Genomic DNA, 17,780 nt, shown 5'->3' on the forward strand with positions numbered 1-17,780 from the left:
AACTCTGAATGATCAGTTTTGAAGGACACTCCACGTCCTCAGTGATCAGACTTGTTAAGACAGTCTCAGTATTCACACTCTAGTTTAACTGAAGATAAAGGCTGTGAAGTCAGCAGCAACGCTATTAGTACTTCACTGCAAATTCTTTCATAGACAAAATAGCCAAGTAGTTACCTCACAGAGAGAAATGAAGCTAATTTAATTATTTCACACTTCTGAGCCATATAAAGTAATCTAACACATTAATTCAGCAGTTTTGTTTAATTGCATTTAATGAACATAGTTTTTGAATAAATACCTCTTCGACATAGTCATGACCCACTGGTTGGACCTCACTTTGCAAAGCAGCAAGAGCTGTAGATGTTACTGATTCAGCAGACATATCTGGCTTAATTTCCTGTGTTTGCACTGCAGCAATAGAAGGAGTAGTTTTGATATTTTCTACTGCTTTTAATTCATCCACTTTGCTTCCTGTTGTCTGTAGCTTGTTACCACCTAATATGAAACATTTCACAAATGAATATTAATTTTCATTACATTTTCAAGTCACATTTCTTGCCACAACCAAGGGGAGGCTGGCCTACTGCTTAAAAACCTGGATATTCTGTAAATAATAAACAAGCAAGCAAGCAAACCATAGCACAATACTGTAGTATTTTCCTCAAAGAACAGGTAACATAAACAGTTAAAATAAATAAAATACAAGTTCAAATAAACTATACGGTTTTAATAATGACAGCATGGCCTGGGGCGTTCAAGAGGACAGGATAATTGGGTGCAAGACATGAACATGCTAAGCCTTGACCAAACAAAACTCTATGACAGCTATTGAAAATGCATTGTTCATACAACATTAGGAGTTGTGTTCCACATGGTAGCCCCATGCTCAGTATTGTAATCTCTAATAAAAGGCGTGTTGGAGCAGAGAAGTGTTGATATAATACTTTCCTAAACCATCTGAGTAGCAATTTGTGTGTATGAGACAAACATTGCCATGAGAGAGACAGTGCTTAGAACTGCAAACAGATGCTTGGTTTGATGGGCTTCATGCAGCCAAGCAGAGAGAAAAGTAGAATTTCCAGTGGTTGTTAAAATCATAGCAGACACTCATTTAAAACCTGTTCTTGCATAAGTTTGTTTAGTGTATCTTGCTGAAGTTCTCACTAAAATACTTCAGTACTTACCAACGAAGTTAATTTTGGGTGTGGATATTTTCTTTACAGCAACATTAGTTGGAACTATTGTTGCTTTGTTGTTGGATGTTGTGCTAAGTAGCACATTGGCGGAAGGTGTAAGAATTTTCACTGCCAAAGATGAAACGGAAGAATTCACAGTGCTGCTGTTAGTTGCAATGTTTGAAGAGACAGCAGTTGGTTTGGAAGCAGATGTTGCAGACGTAGCCTGGGTCACAACATTTGGTTCAGTTGAAGGAATGGGTTTGCCAAGTTTAGTATGAAGCTTAACCACCTAGAACCACCAATGAAGAAAGTTAATAGCAGAATCTACAAAACTGTTCAACGTTTATTTAGAATCCTGTCTGTACTTCTAAGAGCATGAAAGTTTAAGTTTCAAGGAACCTTCAAAAGAATTCGCAGAATTCATGAGCGGAAACTTAATGGAGTCTAATACACACATGAAATACTGCATGAAACTGCACCCCAGCCACAACCACCTGCCCCACAACTGATATACTCCCAACTGTTCCTCTGCAAGAGGTACTAACATTCAATACCTTTTACATTTGGCACCATTCTGACACTGCCTCTGTTGTCACCTTCAGAGACACCAGAAGAGGCTCTAGTGCATAAAGATCTGATTGTGTTCATGCTGGTAGCTAGTACATGGGACACTATGTAGAGATGTGTGTTTGCAGATTTTTTAATGTGTTGTAGCTCAGTTGGTTAGAGTGGTGCTGATAATGCTAAGGTTGCAGGTTTTTATCCCTGTAGGGGACAGCTGTAGATTCCTGCATTGCAGGAGGTTTGACCAGTTGATCCTCAAGGTCCCTTCCGACTCCGTGATTCAGATCAGAACGACTTATCATTCTCTCTCCTCTCTCTCCCTCGCTCCAAATGCAAGCCTTATTCTGATAGGCTCAATTCAGGAGCTCCAAGTGCAACCAATCCCTGCCTAAGGTGGGGCTCACGTTTACTGCTCAATGAAGCCCTTGCTTGAATTAAAGTCATAGCTATAAAGAACAAATTGAGAGCACAATTCATTCATTTGAGGCTGAATTACCTAAAGGCATACTGTGTCAGGTAACTGAAAGGTGGGCAGTCCCAGCCTCCTATCAAATGTGATGAATTTTGCCTGCCTGTCAGACCATTCATTTTGTCCAGGGTGGGACACTAACTGGGTATAAAACCTAAGAAATGGGAGGGCAGAGGAAGGAGAGGCTTACTTTTTGATGTTTCGCTCCACGAATATGAGCAGCATAAGCATCAGCTCCTGTGCAAGACACATCACAGAGTTCACAACGCAGCTGGTTCTGAGTCCCACGAGCAGATGAACTGTTGCTGGTTGTGTTCTGTGATGCTTTCAAAGCTGCTTCTTTCTTTTTATGTTTCTGTCCCTCCAAATGTTCTTTGTAAGTCTGTTTAAATCACCACATGAATAACAAGACACATTAGTTCATTTATCATATTATTCTGTTCATTGAAAAGCAAAGTGCAAGAGATAACCAACATGAAGTTGATTTGCTGCTGAAAAGTATCCTGAAAATACTTTCCTCCACATAATTATACAGTCGCATCTTGGAAGTCGAATGGAATACGTTCCGGAAGTCCGTTCGACTTCCAAAACATTCAAAAACCAAAGTGCAATTGGAATATTTTAAACTGAAATAACCCTGAAGCGAAAAACTTATTGACCCTGAATATTTGGCATATACTAATTGTTTCATTTTACGAAGCAATTAAGTTCATAATCAGAAAGCAGCAATACCTGTGGTCCAGCACAGCTGATCTTACAAACATCACAATAGTGGATCTGGGGTGGTTTGGGAGGCTGTTTTGGTTTCAACTGTTTATTTTGGAATGGTGCCTTTTTAGTGAAGGTGGTCCCTGTCCAGGCGGCTGTCGCAGCAGCAGCAGCAGCTGCCGCCGCCGCCTGTTTCTGCTGCTGCTGCTGCTGTTGATAGTAAGATGATGCAGCTGAATATACTGCAGCCTCATAGCCAGAATACGATGTACCTTTAAATGATCCAAAAAAGTTGTAAGTTATAAGCACATTAAAGTTTGAAAATCTAAATGTAATAAATGCACAGTGCACACCAGAGTATCACTTAATTAAGGAGGATTTCAGCATTAACATAGATGCACAAAACTTGTACTTAAAAGTAAAACCAATATTCTCAATCTGTATATCCAAGCAATGCTACAAAGCCAGAAAAGAGGAGTTTATTTCAAGTTACAAAAGCAAATTTTTTTCTAGTGGAGCAATGCCAACATCCACAGACATACAGCAAAGCTGTACAATCAGTCCAACATAGATCTGTAAGGCATCACCTCGTGCCTGAAAAGGTTGAAGATACATGCTCTATACCAACAGTCTGCCATCAACACTCTTTTTCACCCGTTCTTAAGAGTCTGAATTTGTAACCCTACAATTACCTCAAAATAAGTCCAACTGGTCATAGTTGATTTACTTCTAAGTAAACCTGTACACAATCAGCACATTTGACAAAGCAAAAGTTCACAAGAAGTAATTTGAGTACAGGACCTGTCTTTGAAAAATCTAGACATGTTCCGCACAGCATTTGTACCCTTGATCTTACAAAGGCATCTAAATAGTCATTTCTAGCCTCCAATATCCCTTCTACAAGCAATACTCACCAGAATAAGTAACTGCTGTTGTACTGTATGTAGCACTTTGGGTATACGAGGGAACAACGGTAGCTGCTGCTGCAACTGGTTGCACAGTGGAAGATACAGGATATATGGAGAAAGTAGTAGTAGCTGGGCTTGGAGTGGCTGGTTTTATGGCTGTCACTTGACGAGTTTGCTGGGCTTGAGTATACTGAGTTGCTCCTTGGCTATAGCCAGCTTTTGGAGCTAATTAAGACAAAAGAGCATAATTACATGAATATTTCAATAATCATGTAAACAATTATAATTTAAAAATCAATTTCATTTAATTTTTCACTTTATCTTATTATTGAATAAGGCAGACAATATGGGAATAAATCTTACCCTACACTTTAAGCTCTGCACTTGGAACTTCTATTATAAAAATACTACTATCACTATACTAATGGGATTGAGACAGTTTCTTAAAGCTTGCGCTTTTACTTGCAGTGCAACAATACTTAAACTAACATGTTTACCTCCACATTCTTTGAACACACATAATAGTGGCTAAACTGAAGACAGTGATCAAAAAACTAACTGCAATGTATGCTTATTCCACATTCCTATCTAATATTTTATCCACCGATATGAACGTGATGCAGCTACAAGACTGATTTATATGAAAAAAAAAATTCCCACCAACATCTGGTTTAATGAAAAGAGATGATTAGCTCCCAGTTAGGATGGGGCTCCAATATAAAACACACCATACAGGTATGTCCAGAAAATAAACTAATTTGACTTATACCAAAAAAACTCTCTAGTTAAAAGCAGTTAACTCCCTGCCCCCGTTACTCTGCAACAATTTAAAGCATCTGACTCTGCTCCTTTCCTATTTCCTTCACACATAGCTGTTTGCTCCCCATCTGAGTAGACTAGTTGTAAAACAGTGCCAAGCCACATGAGGCTACATATGCACAGCAAGGTACATTAGAGTGACACTCTCAAAAGCTTTGACCTTTATTTGTGGCAGTCACAAAAAAGGTTGTTCTCCAATGACTTAAAAGTTCAGAATGGCCAAATGTTTTACCTAGGAAGCAGACCCTCTAAGTCCTAAGAAGATAAAATATGGCATGCACTCTGTGATGCAGTCATGTTAGAATCTTTCTTTGAATAAAGCAGTTAAATGAGCATTTAGAAGCTAGAGGATTGTTAATATTTGCATATCTGGGCCCTGACTGCTTTACAAATACTAAGTTAACCACCAAACAGTTAACCATTGAAAACCAAGCTACTAACAAACTATTTTATTTACTAGAGTCTGAGCATCTGCAGATGGTAACACATTTGTGACTATATCACAACAAAGAAGCTGGCGTTCTCTTTAAAGCTTGCAACTCACCTGTTTGGTAATACGATTCAGCCACAGAAGGCTGTGGTTGGGCAGCAGCTGCCACTGCAGCTGCAGTGGCTGTGGGTTGCTGATAGTATTGCTTGCTGTCATAAGCTACAGCTGGGGCCGTAGATCTAACATATGAATAGGTGTCCTTAAGAAACATGGGAATGGGGGAGAAAACACATGGATATTAGTTTTTCCATTAAACATATGGACTATTACTGAATTATTTTGATTATTCTAATTAATCAGACTTTAAAATAGTAGAAACATTCAACAGAATTGATAAGCTACATTTTTGAGGATCAAACTATGTATTTTTTGCCTAAGATTGCTAGATTAAATGAAGCTAGTACTGGACATCTTGCATTAAAGAAACAAATGTTAATGTCCTGTTAAGCAACCTTTCCCCCTACATTTTTTAAAAAAATGCTGTATCACCATCACTTTACCCACAAGACACCAAGCACAAACCTCTACATTAGGCTGGAGAACCTCCAGTGTTGCTTGAAAGCCTTTGCAGATGATTTGGTTCTAACTTTACAGGAGCCGGAATCCAGTATGAAAAGAGCTTTGGAATTGATTAAAGAATTTGGTCATGTGGCGGGATTTAGATTAAACAGGGTAAAAACTAAAGTATTAGAGAAGAATTTAACTCCAATGGAAAAGGATAGGTTTCAGAATGAAACAGGTTTAATGGTGGTTAAGAAAGTGAAATACCTAGGGATTAATATGACGGCGAAAAATTTGAATTTATTTAAAGAGAACTATGAGAAATGTTGGGCAGAAGTTAAAAAAGATTTAGAAATCTGGTCTAACTTGAAGCTTTCCTTGTTGGGTCGAATTGCAGCTATAAAAATGAATGTATTGCCTAAAATGCTATTTTTATTTCAATCCTTGCAAATTTTGGACAAGATGGATTGTTTCAAGAAGTGGCAGAGAGACATCTCTAGATTTGTCTGGCAGGGCAAGAAACCTAGAATTAAGTTTAAAATTTTAACTGATGCAAAAGAAAGAGGTGGATTTGCCCTGCCAGATCTTAAATTGTACTATGAATCAGCAGCATTCTGCTGGCTGAAAGACTGGCTGCTTCTTGAAAATACAGACATTTTGGATTTGGAAGGTTTTAATAATGTTTTTGGGTGGCATGCATATCTTTGGTACGACAAGGTTAAAGCTCATAAGGCATTCAAAAACCATATTGTCAGAAAATCTTTGTTTAATGTCTGGATAAGATATAAAGACTTGCTGGAAAGTAAAACCCCAAGGTGGTTGTCACCTATGGAAGCTAAGGCTCAGAAAAAGCTCAATATGGAGGCTAAATGGCCAAAATATTGGGAAATTTTGGAACAAGAAGGTGACAGATTGAAACTGCAGAGTTTTGAAAAATTAAAAGACAAAGTGCGAGATTGGCTTCATTATTATCAAATAAGAGAGGCCTATAATTTGGATAGAAAAATTGGCTTCCAGGTGGATAAATCGAAATTGGAAACAGAACTGTTAGAACCAAAAACTAAGATTTTGTCAAAGATGTATAACTTGCTGTTGAAATGGAACACGCAGGATGAAACGGTCAAATCAGCAATGATCAAATGGGCGCAGGATCTAGGTCATAATATTATGTTTGCTGATTGGGAACAGTTGTGGACCACCGGTATGAAATTTACGGCATGTATTGCCTTAAAGGAGAACATTATGAAAATGATTTACAGGTGGTACATGACCCCAGTCAAGCTTGCTAAAATTTATCACCTGCCTGACAATAAATGTTGGAAATGTAAAGAAGCTGAGGGAACATTCTTTCACCTCTGGTGGACTTGCCCAAGAGTTAAGGCTTACTGGGAAATGATATATAATGAACTTAAGAAAGTATTTAAAAGTACCTTCCCTAAGAAACCAGAGGCCTTTCTCCTGGGCATAGTTGGCCAATGGGTGCCAAAGAAAGATAGAACATTCTTTATGTATGCAACAACAGCAGCAAGAATACTTCTAGCTAAATATTGGAAGACACAGGATCTACCCACCGTGGAGGAATGGCAGACGCAAGTGATAGACTACATGGAGATGGCTGAAATGACTGGCAGAATCCGTGACCAGGGAGAAGAATCGATGGAACAGGACTGGAAAAAGTTTAAGGACTATCTACAAAAATACTGTAAAATCTTTGAGTGTCAATAGGATGTGGGAAGTAAAAGCAACAGGGTTTGTGTGACTTTGGTCAAAGGTGTGTGAAAAGAAGAATCTAAGAAAAAAAGGATAAGGGGTTTTGAACAGAACAATATTATGTCATATTTTATAAGATGAGGTACGGATTAAAAAAATGGAAAATGGGGACATAATAATTAGAATATAACATTAAGTATGGTTGAAACAAGGTTTTGAATTTGCTGAATCTGATTGGAGTAAAGTAGAACACAAAAAAGGGGGATGTGAGGAGGTCAAGACAGAGGGGCATGGAACTTTATAAATTTAAGAAAGAGTGTTTTTCTTTTTTTTCTGTTTTTCTATTTTTTTTCTTTTCTTTTTTTTCTGTCATATATTTTTGTTTTTCTTGAGCTTTATGTATGGAAATGATGCATTTTGAAATGATGAAATTCTTTGTTTTGTAAAATCTTAATAAATATGTATTTAAAAAAGAGAACCTCCAGTGTTGCAGGCCAAATTTATCTCATAAAAAGTTTTCCCCAGACTGCATCCACCTTTCCCATACCAGGTGCCACATGTGACATCAGGTGTGAAGCAGGTAGAGATGCTGACAGACTGTTGTGAAACTGAGCTCTCTTTGGGATACAACTGCCTTTTATCTCAGGTTGTGTATAATAATCTACTAATATCTTACATATGTTACAGCCTGCAGGCATGTTCAGTGCTAAATAATTAAAAGTTCTGCAGCATGCTGATGAGGTGGTTATGCTACAGTTAATAATTTGCTAGGAATGTTCAGTGGCTAATAATTACTTAAATTAGTGTTACTTTCCACATTAAGTAATGTTTTACATATTTCTTCCCCGAGGTGTTATAGTGCTATCCTCAGGTTTTTAAAAATATATTTGACTATGCGATGGTCAAGCTAAAGGGAAAAAAGAGATTCCTGTACTGTCTTACAAAACATATGGGTGCATGAAAGTACCACTGAAGGGCATCTACAACAGCAGTAGCACAGGAAGTCCCCCAACAGGCCATTCCAGGGGCAGATGCAGCTGAGCCAGTCCAGGATGTGCTGGATCTTAACCCAGTCTCACTGTTTTCACTGGATTTGATTTGTCTTGATCATTGCACCAACTTCAGGCTGGCACAGCGATTTGCCTGTCCCCATGCCTCCTGCCAGCATGAGTGACAGGGCTGAAGATGTGGCGGTAGATCCGCTACCCTATTACATTTCACCGCTAATCAAGTGAGGGTCTGTTCTGTGAATTACTGACCTAAACTACGTAACAGTTATACACGCACATTCTTACTCTATATTTAACATATTCTATCACCCATCATGTTTTAGAAGGTAAAAGACTCAATTTCACAAGTATTATGGTCTATCCATTAAGTACCTGGTAATTTTGTGTAGTGACTGGAGGCGGCGGCGGAGGAGCTTCTTGCTGTCTCTGTGTATAACCATAGTCTGTTGCCGTATGTGCCGTTGGGTAACCTCCATAGGCTGCCGCTGTTGCAGCAGCTGCAACAGCCACTGGAGCAGGCCTTGCAACTGCAACCGTTGCTGCTGCTGGGGCATAGGCAGCAGTAACTGTATGTGCAGCTACAGGAGCCTGATGGACAGTGTAGCTTGCAACTGTAGTTGGATGGGAATAGGCTACACCTGAAGCTGGCTGCTGGCTGTAACAGAAAGACAAACACAAGAAATATGATGATGTTGTAATGTCAGACACCTAACAGCAAAGCTGCTTAAATTGTCCAAATTTAAGGGTAGCTTAAAAAAGGCTAAACTAAGTCTGAAACACAAGCACAGTGACCAGGAGTCTAAATAAGTCATGGAATTCCCATTTCTCAAAACCTTTCAATGGGGCCTTTCACTTTTACGGTCTTGGAAAAGCTCAGTTGTGCAAACATGAGGCAAACGTCACAAGGTTAGCGAAATCGGCACTGAACATTAATGCTACTCAAAAGCAAAATAATTTAGAGTACAATCCTATGCATGTATACTCATCAGATGTAAATCTCACCGGGAGTTAATTGCCAGGAAAGTGCACAGGATTGCATCCTTAACCAATGAACCATTTTTAACAAAATATAATTTTGAGAGGATATTTTTTGATGTAAAACAAACTTACATAAACCAGAAGTGGAGAACCTCCAACCCACAGGCCAAACCTGCCCTACCAAGGCTCCCCATTTGGTTCCGATGTAGTTTTGGGCAAGCCACACGTTTGAAATCCTTTTGCAAGCAACCTTACAGTGCTCTCTGAACCCCTGACGTTTGAAAGTTTAGAGAGGGCTGTTTGCAAAAGGGCTTTCAAATTGCCCACACTGTGCTTTAAAGTCCTAAAACCAGGGCTTCAAACCAGTCTAACCTAATGACAATGTGACATCAGTTGATTTGACAGGTAGGGAGAAACTGGCTAGAAATGCTTACCCACACCTGCTTTAAAAATATGTATAGATCAGAGTCAGGTAATTGGTTCTATAGCTATACTACATCTAAGAAAAATACGATTTCACATCTCCATATAAAACAACTACTGTAGAGTAAATGCTTCCAAACACTCTGCAGTGCAATAGAACCAAAGAAACAGAGTCAGATATAGATTCCTAGAATGCTCCCAGGAAATGGAAAGCCTCAAAAAAAGCACACCTGAAAATGTATTTGCAGCTAATTTCCTGCATGGGAAAGTGTTTTCATCTCCCACACTAACACATACAAAGAAAAGTCATGTAAGCACCATATTCATGTGATTATAAACATTTAGATCACTGGTAAGCAACCTTGATAACTGTGTGGGCCACATTTGGTTGAGGGCCGTGTACAAATTAACCCTCCCCCGCACACAGATAGAGGGTGAGAAGGGATGATACGTGATGGAAAGAGATCCTGTCATGTGTTTCTCATGCTCCCCAGCCGACTGGCACTGAAAATCATGCTTCCTCCACCCCCAAGCCCATCAAACAGCTGTTTAGCATGCTGTGGGAAGAACAACCGCAAGTGAAGACAGACCCACTGGGAGTCATCCCTGTGCATCTTCTTATCCTTGTAAACTGGGTTCCCTGCAGCCTGACAAACAGCTCTTTGACAGGCTGAAAAGAACATGTGGCAGGAGCTGAATCCCAGGATAGAAGGCTAGGAATTTCGTAACAGGCCACATTAAGGCAGTGTATTGTCAACTTGCAGGCAGGGACCATTTTCATTCTTGTATAGCAATTAGTAATTTTAGGTGCACTATTTTGTATTACAAGCATAGCAATGTGGAGTGCAGTTCAATTCCTTCCCACTCACATTTCTGACCATCCCATTATCCAGCATCCTGGGTCCACCGAACATCTTATTTTAATTGGGCTGTTCAGGGGTGAGGGGCAGAAAGGGGTGAGCACTCTAGTGTCAAAGCCAGCTACGTTAAAAAACTGTTTTTCTCCACTGATTTCTAGAGGCAGCTCTTACTTCTATTCTGATGACATTTAAATAGGCTGTTTGGGGGAAGGGGTCCTTTTTTGCAGTTTTGGGGTTAATCAGAGACATGTGTTTGGTTACTCCTTCCTCATGCATGTGTGGAGCAATTGCGACTACATAACCTCAAACATTCAAAAACAAACTGGTATAAGTGTATATATGATATGATAGTATATTTAGGAAAAAAGGAAGATTCAGATAAATCTACAGAGAAAGTAAGAAAATAATAATAAACAGCATTCCCTTCATGAAACAATCATTCTAGCAACCTTCAATGATAACTCTTATCTTGCAAGAATTGGCCAAGAAAATACCCCAAAAAGAAAGTTCTTTTGAAAATGCCATCTTTGAAGAAATGCTTCAAGTAGCAACATAATTATGCATACACCATCCCCACAAAATGCTTAAATATAATGCAAAACATAAGTAGGCTCATAGAATGCTTAAAAAGTGATGTTAGGCAAGTGAAGCCAACGTTTTCATTATTTTGAGAAGGCAGTGAAATGACATTCATTATAATGATGAAGCAGCAAATCAAAAGTATATATACCATTTAGAAATATTTGAAATGTTTCATGTGAAGAAAATGTATTTTGTTATGGCACAGAATGAACAGCCTTAACATTATTCATTCTAAGGCTGGTATAGTTCTGTTACCACATTTACTTTAGCAAACCTGTTCCCCTTGCGTCTGCCACAACCCGCAGAGCCAGTGATCGAGTTTGCAAGATTTTACAAATTGTAGGATTTGACCTCCTACCTCCTGGGTAGAGAAGCCTCCCTCAACCTTGTATTCTGAGGCACACTGGCAAGAACTAGTAACTTCTGCTAATCGCCTTTAAGCAGAAACTGTGTGCAAAAGGAGAGTTAAAATAGTGTCTCAAACTGCCAATTCTTCCCTTCTCTTTGGTCTGAATAATTTCTCATGACAACAGATCTATGCATAGCCTGTTCCTTGTTGACTCCATTCTTCTCCTAATCCCCCCACACATACATAATTTAGTACTGAATCAACATTTTTAGAGATTCTTTTCATCTGTCATCATGCCTAGGAAGTTGTGTGTTTCCCCCCCTTTTTTGAATGGGAATCAGTAGTTCTGTCATTTTTATTAGCTATAAGCTATCACTGTCATAGAAACATTTTGTATCACTATAATACCATGGTAATTCACAGTTTGTAAAATAATTTATGATGCTCTTCTTTATAGCTGTATTAAAGCATGCCTAAACTCTAGAGAAGTTTTGACAGAATGGAGGCAACTCTTCTGTTCTAATCACTATTTCTGCATATGGAGTAATTCCATCCTTTACCTAAAACGTTGCTGTATCTTTGCTGTATTTGAAGCTCTTCCAAAGAAGTATTTTAATTAATTGTGATGAAGTTAAAATCTCTTATAAGTCCCAACAGATTTGTTTTAAAATGTATCAGGGTCATTCAAAGTTTTAATCTACAAAGCCCTATACAGCTCAGGACCTCAATATCCTCATGAAATACTTCTCCTAACTTGATCAGGCTGGGAGTGCCTTTCACCAGTTTTATTTGGCATGCCATTACAGTCATCTTGGGGTCAAGATAACCTGGCCACTGTAGTACATGTCCTGCTAACCTTGAGACTAGATTACTATAATATGCTCTACATGGGGCTTCCCATGGCCATGAAACTTAACCTGGAGCAGAAGGGAATAGCAATAATGCTGATGGAGGAGGACAGCCAACAGCATGCAACAGCCTTGCTATAAAAAATGCTACACCAGCTGCTTCTATGCCATAGGGCCAGGTTCAGGGTTCTTGTATTAATCATTACTGAGATAATTTTGTATTGTTTTTACAGTATATTATGTTTTATTGTATTCACATATACCGGTATATTGCGCACTGTCTTGCTATTTTATTTGAGTGGACAATATATAAATAAATATAAAATACATTCCATATTGTTGTTTTACTGTTAAAGGTGAGGGTGGCTTTTTGTTATATATGCCACCTAAATAGGTTTTGTATGAGGCACTAACTGTTTTCCATAGGCTATAGAGCAGGGGTTGGCAAGGCTTACCTTGCCTGGCCCGACACCTGCGTTGACGTGATTTCCAGCGTCCGCACAGACGCGATTTCCGGCACCGCGGAAGCAAGTCTCCATGCCGCGCTGGTTTAGTGCAGCGTGCGGGGACTCACCAAGTGGGTGGCTCGGTTGGGGGGGGTCAGTGGCCGGTTAAACGACCCCCGTGGGCTGCTTGTGGCCCATGGGCCTTAGGTTGCCGACCCCTGCTATAGAGTCAACGAAATGCAAGAAATGACTAGGGAATTTCTGAGAAGTGGCAACAATCTTATTTCCAGTAATTACAGAACTGGAAAATCTATTTGGGCTTTCGACATTTCAGAGTTGTACTTCTTGAAATGGAACATTGGAAAGGCAGATTTGGCAAGCCTGCAAGTACAACTGTTACACTGTGGCTAGAGAGAATTTCATCACATTAGAAATCTTACACAGGGAACAGACTACCCATGCATTATTATTAAAACTCAAGACCAAATAATGGAGAAGTCTGTAAAGTATATTTCTGCTGTACTATGCAAAATGCCGAATCAAGCGAAATAAATTGAAGGTTGGCTACATACCTTTCAAAAATGTTATTTCCAACAATATGGACAAGATCTCAAGCACCATGCAGAATACATGCAGATCCACATTTCCAAAAGCCATTCTAATTTCAGGAAACCACTTCACAAGGAGAAAGCACCCCTAGCCCTCTCCCCAGATTTGAATAGCTTTGCACATGCAGTTCTTTGGATCTCAGGCTGTTTATTTCAGGAATATACACTTTTAAGAATGAGTGCCATGAAATATGCAAGTGTTTACCATGAAATAAGCAACTGATTTAAGTTAATAAAATACAGTTCCAATTGTTAAAACCTAAGAGGTGTAGCAATTTCATTTCACATACGACCTAGCAGCTGTAAATAAGCCTGAAACAATAAAAGCATTCTATGTGGATATTCATTTGAAGCAAGAGAATGATTAGACCAGACATCCCCAACCTTCGGCCCTCCAGATGTTTTGGACTACAATTCCCATTATCCCTGACCACTGGTCCTGTTAGCTAGGGATCATGGGAGTTATAGGCCAAAACATCTGGAGGGCCGCAGGTTGGGGATGCCTGGATTAGACAATTGCCACCACTTGACACGTTTTCAAGTTCAAGGTTTACCTCTAAGACATACTAATTATACAAGAGGTCACAAAGTTGGTGAAGTAAACTTATAAAGTAGTGCTGTCATTACAGTTATCTCCACTATGCCAAAATCTGACAAAAATACAAATTATTTTAAATTGGAGGTATTTCCACAGTAAACAAAACGATTTAACAAAATGGCCCAATTCGTAAAGAGGAGACAGACTGTCTTTCAGATGTAATAAATGTTCCTTTCACTGGGGATAATTTCAGCTAAGTGAGGCACTGTGTGTGCATGTTATTTTGAAGTTATGTAATTAAGAAGTTATGAAATTTATCATCTCTTTCAAAATCATTCCATTTCAAGTTTCATTTGGTAACACAACCACACCATACTGAACACTTAGTTTAAGAGTTTCCCCAAAATAGTGTACGTATTTATGGTTTTTAGAGCCAAGTCATCACAAAGCAACATACATCTTTTACAAAAATGTAAGATACACGAGGCACATAATATACTATGAGAAAGCTGCTCTGAATCACACAAGCCATGAATTCTCAGTCTGCACTGAGGGGGCCTAAAGGAAATACTGTCAGTTCTTAATAATGAGTAGGTCAGACTTTAGCCTTTGTCTTTGTAAATTTTATATTGTAAACGACCCTATGATCTTTGGATGGAGGGTGGCATAGAAATTTAATAAATAATAACAAGCTTCCATTTTTTTGCAGCAGGGCACAAATATTCAGCTGGGGTTGGATTCTAACATTCATTCAGGAAGTTCCAAGAATGAAAGTTTCCTACGCCCTCTTTATTTTTGAAGCTACCCTTTCGAGGCTTTGGAGAGGCGGGAACAGGAACCTCTTCTTCCATGAACTTCCTTAACTTATTTTAGGATCCAAAGCCCTGGATGATAAGCCATCAGTCCTTACAGCCTGCCTAATATTTTATACTTTATCTTATTTATTTTGAATATTAAAAATTAGTCTAAGATACCACAGAACTCTGCAATAGGTTTTGGAAGCCAAATATTTAAGGGAGACAGGAGCGATAACAAATCCATTTAGAGGATACTGAATGCATACAGAACACAAAAGTCAGTATGTAGTGGGAGAAATATAGTTGGAAAATACACGTTTTCCAAGGTCTGGCGGTGGAGAGTAAGGGAAGGAGTGTGGTTGCAGAACCGAAAGAAATAAAACGTGTTTGAAGCTGCAACCCTGTGCCTGTTTGCTGGAAAGCAAGTCTCACTGAACAATCTGGGGATACCTAAATATAGAACTGTAGAGCTGCAAGGGATCCCGAGGGTCATCTAGTCCAACCCCTTGCAATGCAGCAACCTCAACTAGATGATCCAGATGGCCCTCCAACCCATAGCTGTCAACGTTTCCCTTTCTTTAGGGGAAATTCCCTTATTCCGAATAGGATTCCTCGCAAAAAAGGGAAAAGTTGACAGCTATGCTCCAACCTCTGCTTAAGAGCCTCCAAGGAAGGCGAATGAATCCTTCCAGCAGAGTCTGTTCCATTGCCGTACTGTTCTCGCTACCAGAGGCTTCTTCATTAGCATGCGCAGGATGGGGCTGGAAGGGCGGAGAGGAGAGGCGGCGGCAGAATCACCAGGCTGGAGGGGAGGAGGAGGCGGATCCAGCCCTACGGCAGGACGGGGAGCCCTTATTCCAATGCACGACCAGAAGCAGGCCTGACGCCGCCGGCTCCGCCCCCCGTCGCCGCACACAACACGCATCAACACCTCCGCACGAGCATGCACATGCGCCGGCGTTTGCGCGCATCTCCTCTCCAAGGTCTCCGCTGCGCCAGGGAAGAAGGGGGGCCGGGGAAACACCTCCCCCGCCCTCCCGCCAGCCTCCCTTTTACCTGTACTGGGCAGCAGCCCCGGTGTGGGTGAACCCGAAGTAGTTGCCGGTGGCCATTTTGGCATCTTCCCCCAGCCGGCTGGGCACTGCAGCAGCGACATGGAGGGGAGAGAGAGAAAGAGAGAGGGGCCTTGTCAAAAAGCAACACACCTGAGGCGAGAGGCCGCCTCGCCGCCGCCCCTCCTTTCCGCCCTCCGACCGGCTCGCCAAAGCGGCCGTTACTCACCATAGGTGAAAGAGACTACCGGGCATATGGGAATCATGAGTCCGGGCTGACAGAAATGGCGGCGGTGGAAACACACTCTCTACCTCCGGCGCTCGCCCCGCTCCGAGGACGACGCCGCTACTGCTGCTGCAGCTGCTACTCCGGGTTCACTGATTCCGACGCCGCCGCCACCACCGTCGCAGGCGCGCAGGTCGCTGGCTCGTCTGGCTCTCCCCTCCCACACGCCGCCCGCCGACCGACTGACCGACCTACGAGGATTCAACGGGCGAACTGAGGAGCCAGGCCTCTCCGTGGCGCATGCGCGGCACTTGCTAGGTTGTAAAACAGGGAAAGGGGACGGCGGGAAATGTAGTTCTTCTCCTTCCTCCCTCCCCCGCCGTCCTTCTTGGGTTTCTCTTGGTCGCCGCGAGGCAGGAACGTGACGCGGGCGGAGACTTTCGGCGCGTGCGCACGAGGCGTGCGGAGGCTGTCGGGAAACGTAGTTTTCTGGCCAGGGCGCGGTTTCTTCTCCATTCCAGTTCGTTTTCCTTACCCGGCCTTTTACGAAGTGCACTGTGTTGTGTTAGTAAAATCACATGGAGACACTCCAGACTTATTTGCGGCTCCTCTGCACAAAAGAAACTTGACCCAAAAGTGCTCACGATGAGAAGCCCACAATCCAGTGCAGAATTAGCGTTCTTTAAGCCATTGATATCAGTGGGTTAAGTAAGCATATCGTACTTCTGCTGAATTGCGACCCATTTTTGCAATTTAGTGCTCTAATAAAGATATGATCAGTAAGACTAAAATTGTCTTTCTCCGATACATTGCATATGATTGATAAATTTAATTGTTATTGGTAGATCTCTTATTACAGTATTATGGCTATTACACTGTTACTGCAAAGCAATATCCAACTCCCCACTTCAGTTGCACATCAGTATTCCTTTGCAGCCTCTCCAGGGATAATAATTGTGCCATTGTTACCAAGCTGCTGTGTGGGATTCAAGGACCGTTCTTCAAGCTAACAGTTCTGTTCTTTTTCCAGCTTTCAAATCATAATGCGGTTTCTACTTACGCCCCCACTGCTGAGTCATTTGTGGTGTACAACAATAATCTGCCATCTTCTAGTCAGCACCACCCTGGGGCCAGAACTGTAGGGCAGGGGAACCCCATTACCAAGCCCAGTACAGGGAGCAAGGGGAGTTAGTGGAGCTTGCCAAATATCCTGAGACTACACCCTGGAAGATGCTTAATATGGTATGACTACAGATTCAGACATTTCCATGTTTTAACTGGTTCATATAAGCTCCAGAAATTCCACACTTAACCCACAGTGTAAAGACAGTGGTGATTTAGAGTAGAAGTCTAGATCAGGATGATCTGTGCATGTCTGATATCACAAAGCCTCCAACCCTGAACCTACTCGAGAGAAGGAAACAAACTAGTGTGTGCTCTGGATAGGGTGCAATAAAAGGAAGCAGGTGGTGGAACAGCAAAGACAGCTATAAAACTGCTCAATTTGGCACTTAATATTGCAACACCTAATTTAACTCAATTCCATGTCACTCTGTGAAGATGATTTCCTAGCGACTGCATCTTGTCAAAATGCTGCTGGACAGCTCTTTGGCTCTGCTTCTAAGATGGGAAATCCAAGCACACATCAAGGGTGGAAACTGACAATACTGGCACTTAGGGGATATTCTCTATGGCATTGCTGGCAATGAATGACCA

The 17,780-nt window shown here is 41.0% G+C and overlaps 1 protein-coding gene across 2 annotated transcripts in view; it reads right to left on the minus strand.

The window, feature by feature from the left end:
• The window catches only part of ZFR (zinc finger RNA binding protein), a 34,920-nt gene extending 18,408 nt beyond the window's left edge, over nucleotides 1-16,512 (minus strand). The window contains exons 1-9 of one of the 2 annotated variants that reach the window (XR_014539536.1): nucleotides 16,068-16,498; nucleotides 15,843-15,927; nucleotides 8,730-9,012; nucleotides 5,191-5,335; nucleotides 3,834-4,052; nucleotides 2,944-3,191; nucleotides 2,402-2,593; nucleotides 1,185-1,467; nucleotides 299-495 (exon numbers count right to left, since the gene is read on the minus strand). Coding sequence is in view for 1 of the 2 variants with exons in the window: in XM_083575570.1 (XP_083431696.1) it covers nucleotides 299-495; nucleotides 1,185-1,467; nucleotides 2,402-2,593; nucleotides 2,944-3,191; nucleotides 3,834-4,052; nucleotides 5,191-5,335; nucleotides 8,730-9,012; nucleotides 15,843-15,927; nucleotides 16,068-16,104 (1,689 nt within the window). In the remaining variant the exon portion in view is untranslated. Of the gene's footprint in view, nucleotides 1-298; nucleotides 496-1,184; nucleotides 1,468-2,401; nucleotides 2,594-2,943; nucleotides 3,192-3,833; nucleotides 4,053-5,190; nucleotides 5,336-8,729; nucleotides 9,013-15,842; nucleotides 15,928-16,067 lie in introns of both variants that reach the window. The other variant, XM_083575570.1, reaches the window with a different exon arrangement.
• Between the last annotated feature and the right edge of the window lie 1,268 nt (nucleotides 16,513-17,780).

The sequence above is a fragment of the Podarcis filfolensis genome, assembly GCF_964270895.1.
Source record: "Podarcis filfolensis genome assembly, chromosome: 11".
In the NCBI taxonomy this organism is placed as follows: domain Eukaryota; kingdom Metazoa; phylum Chordata; class Lepidosauria; order Squamata; family Lacertidae; genus Podarcis; species Podarcis filfolensis.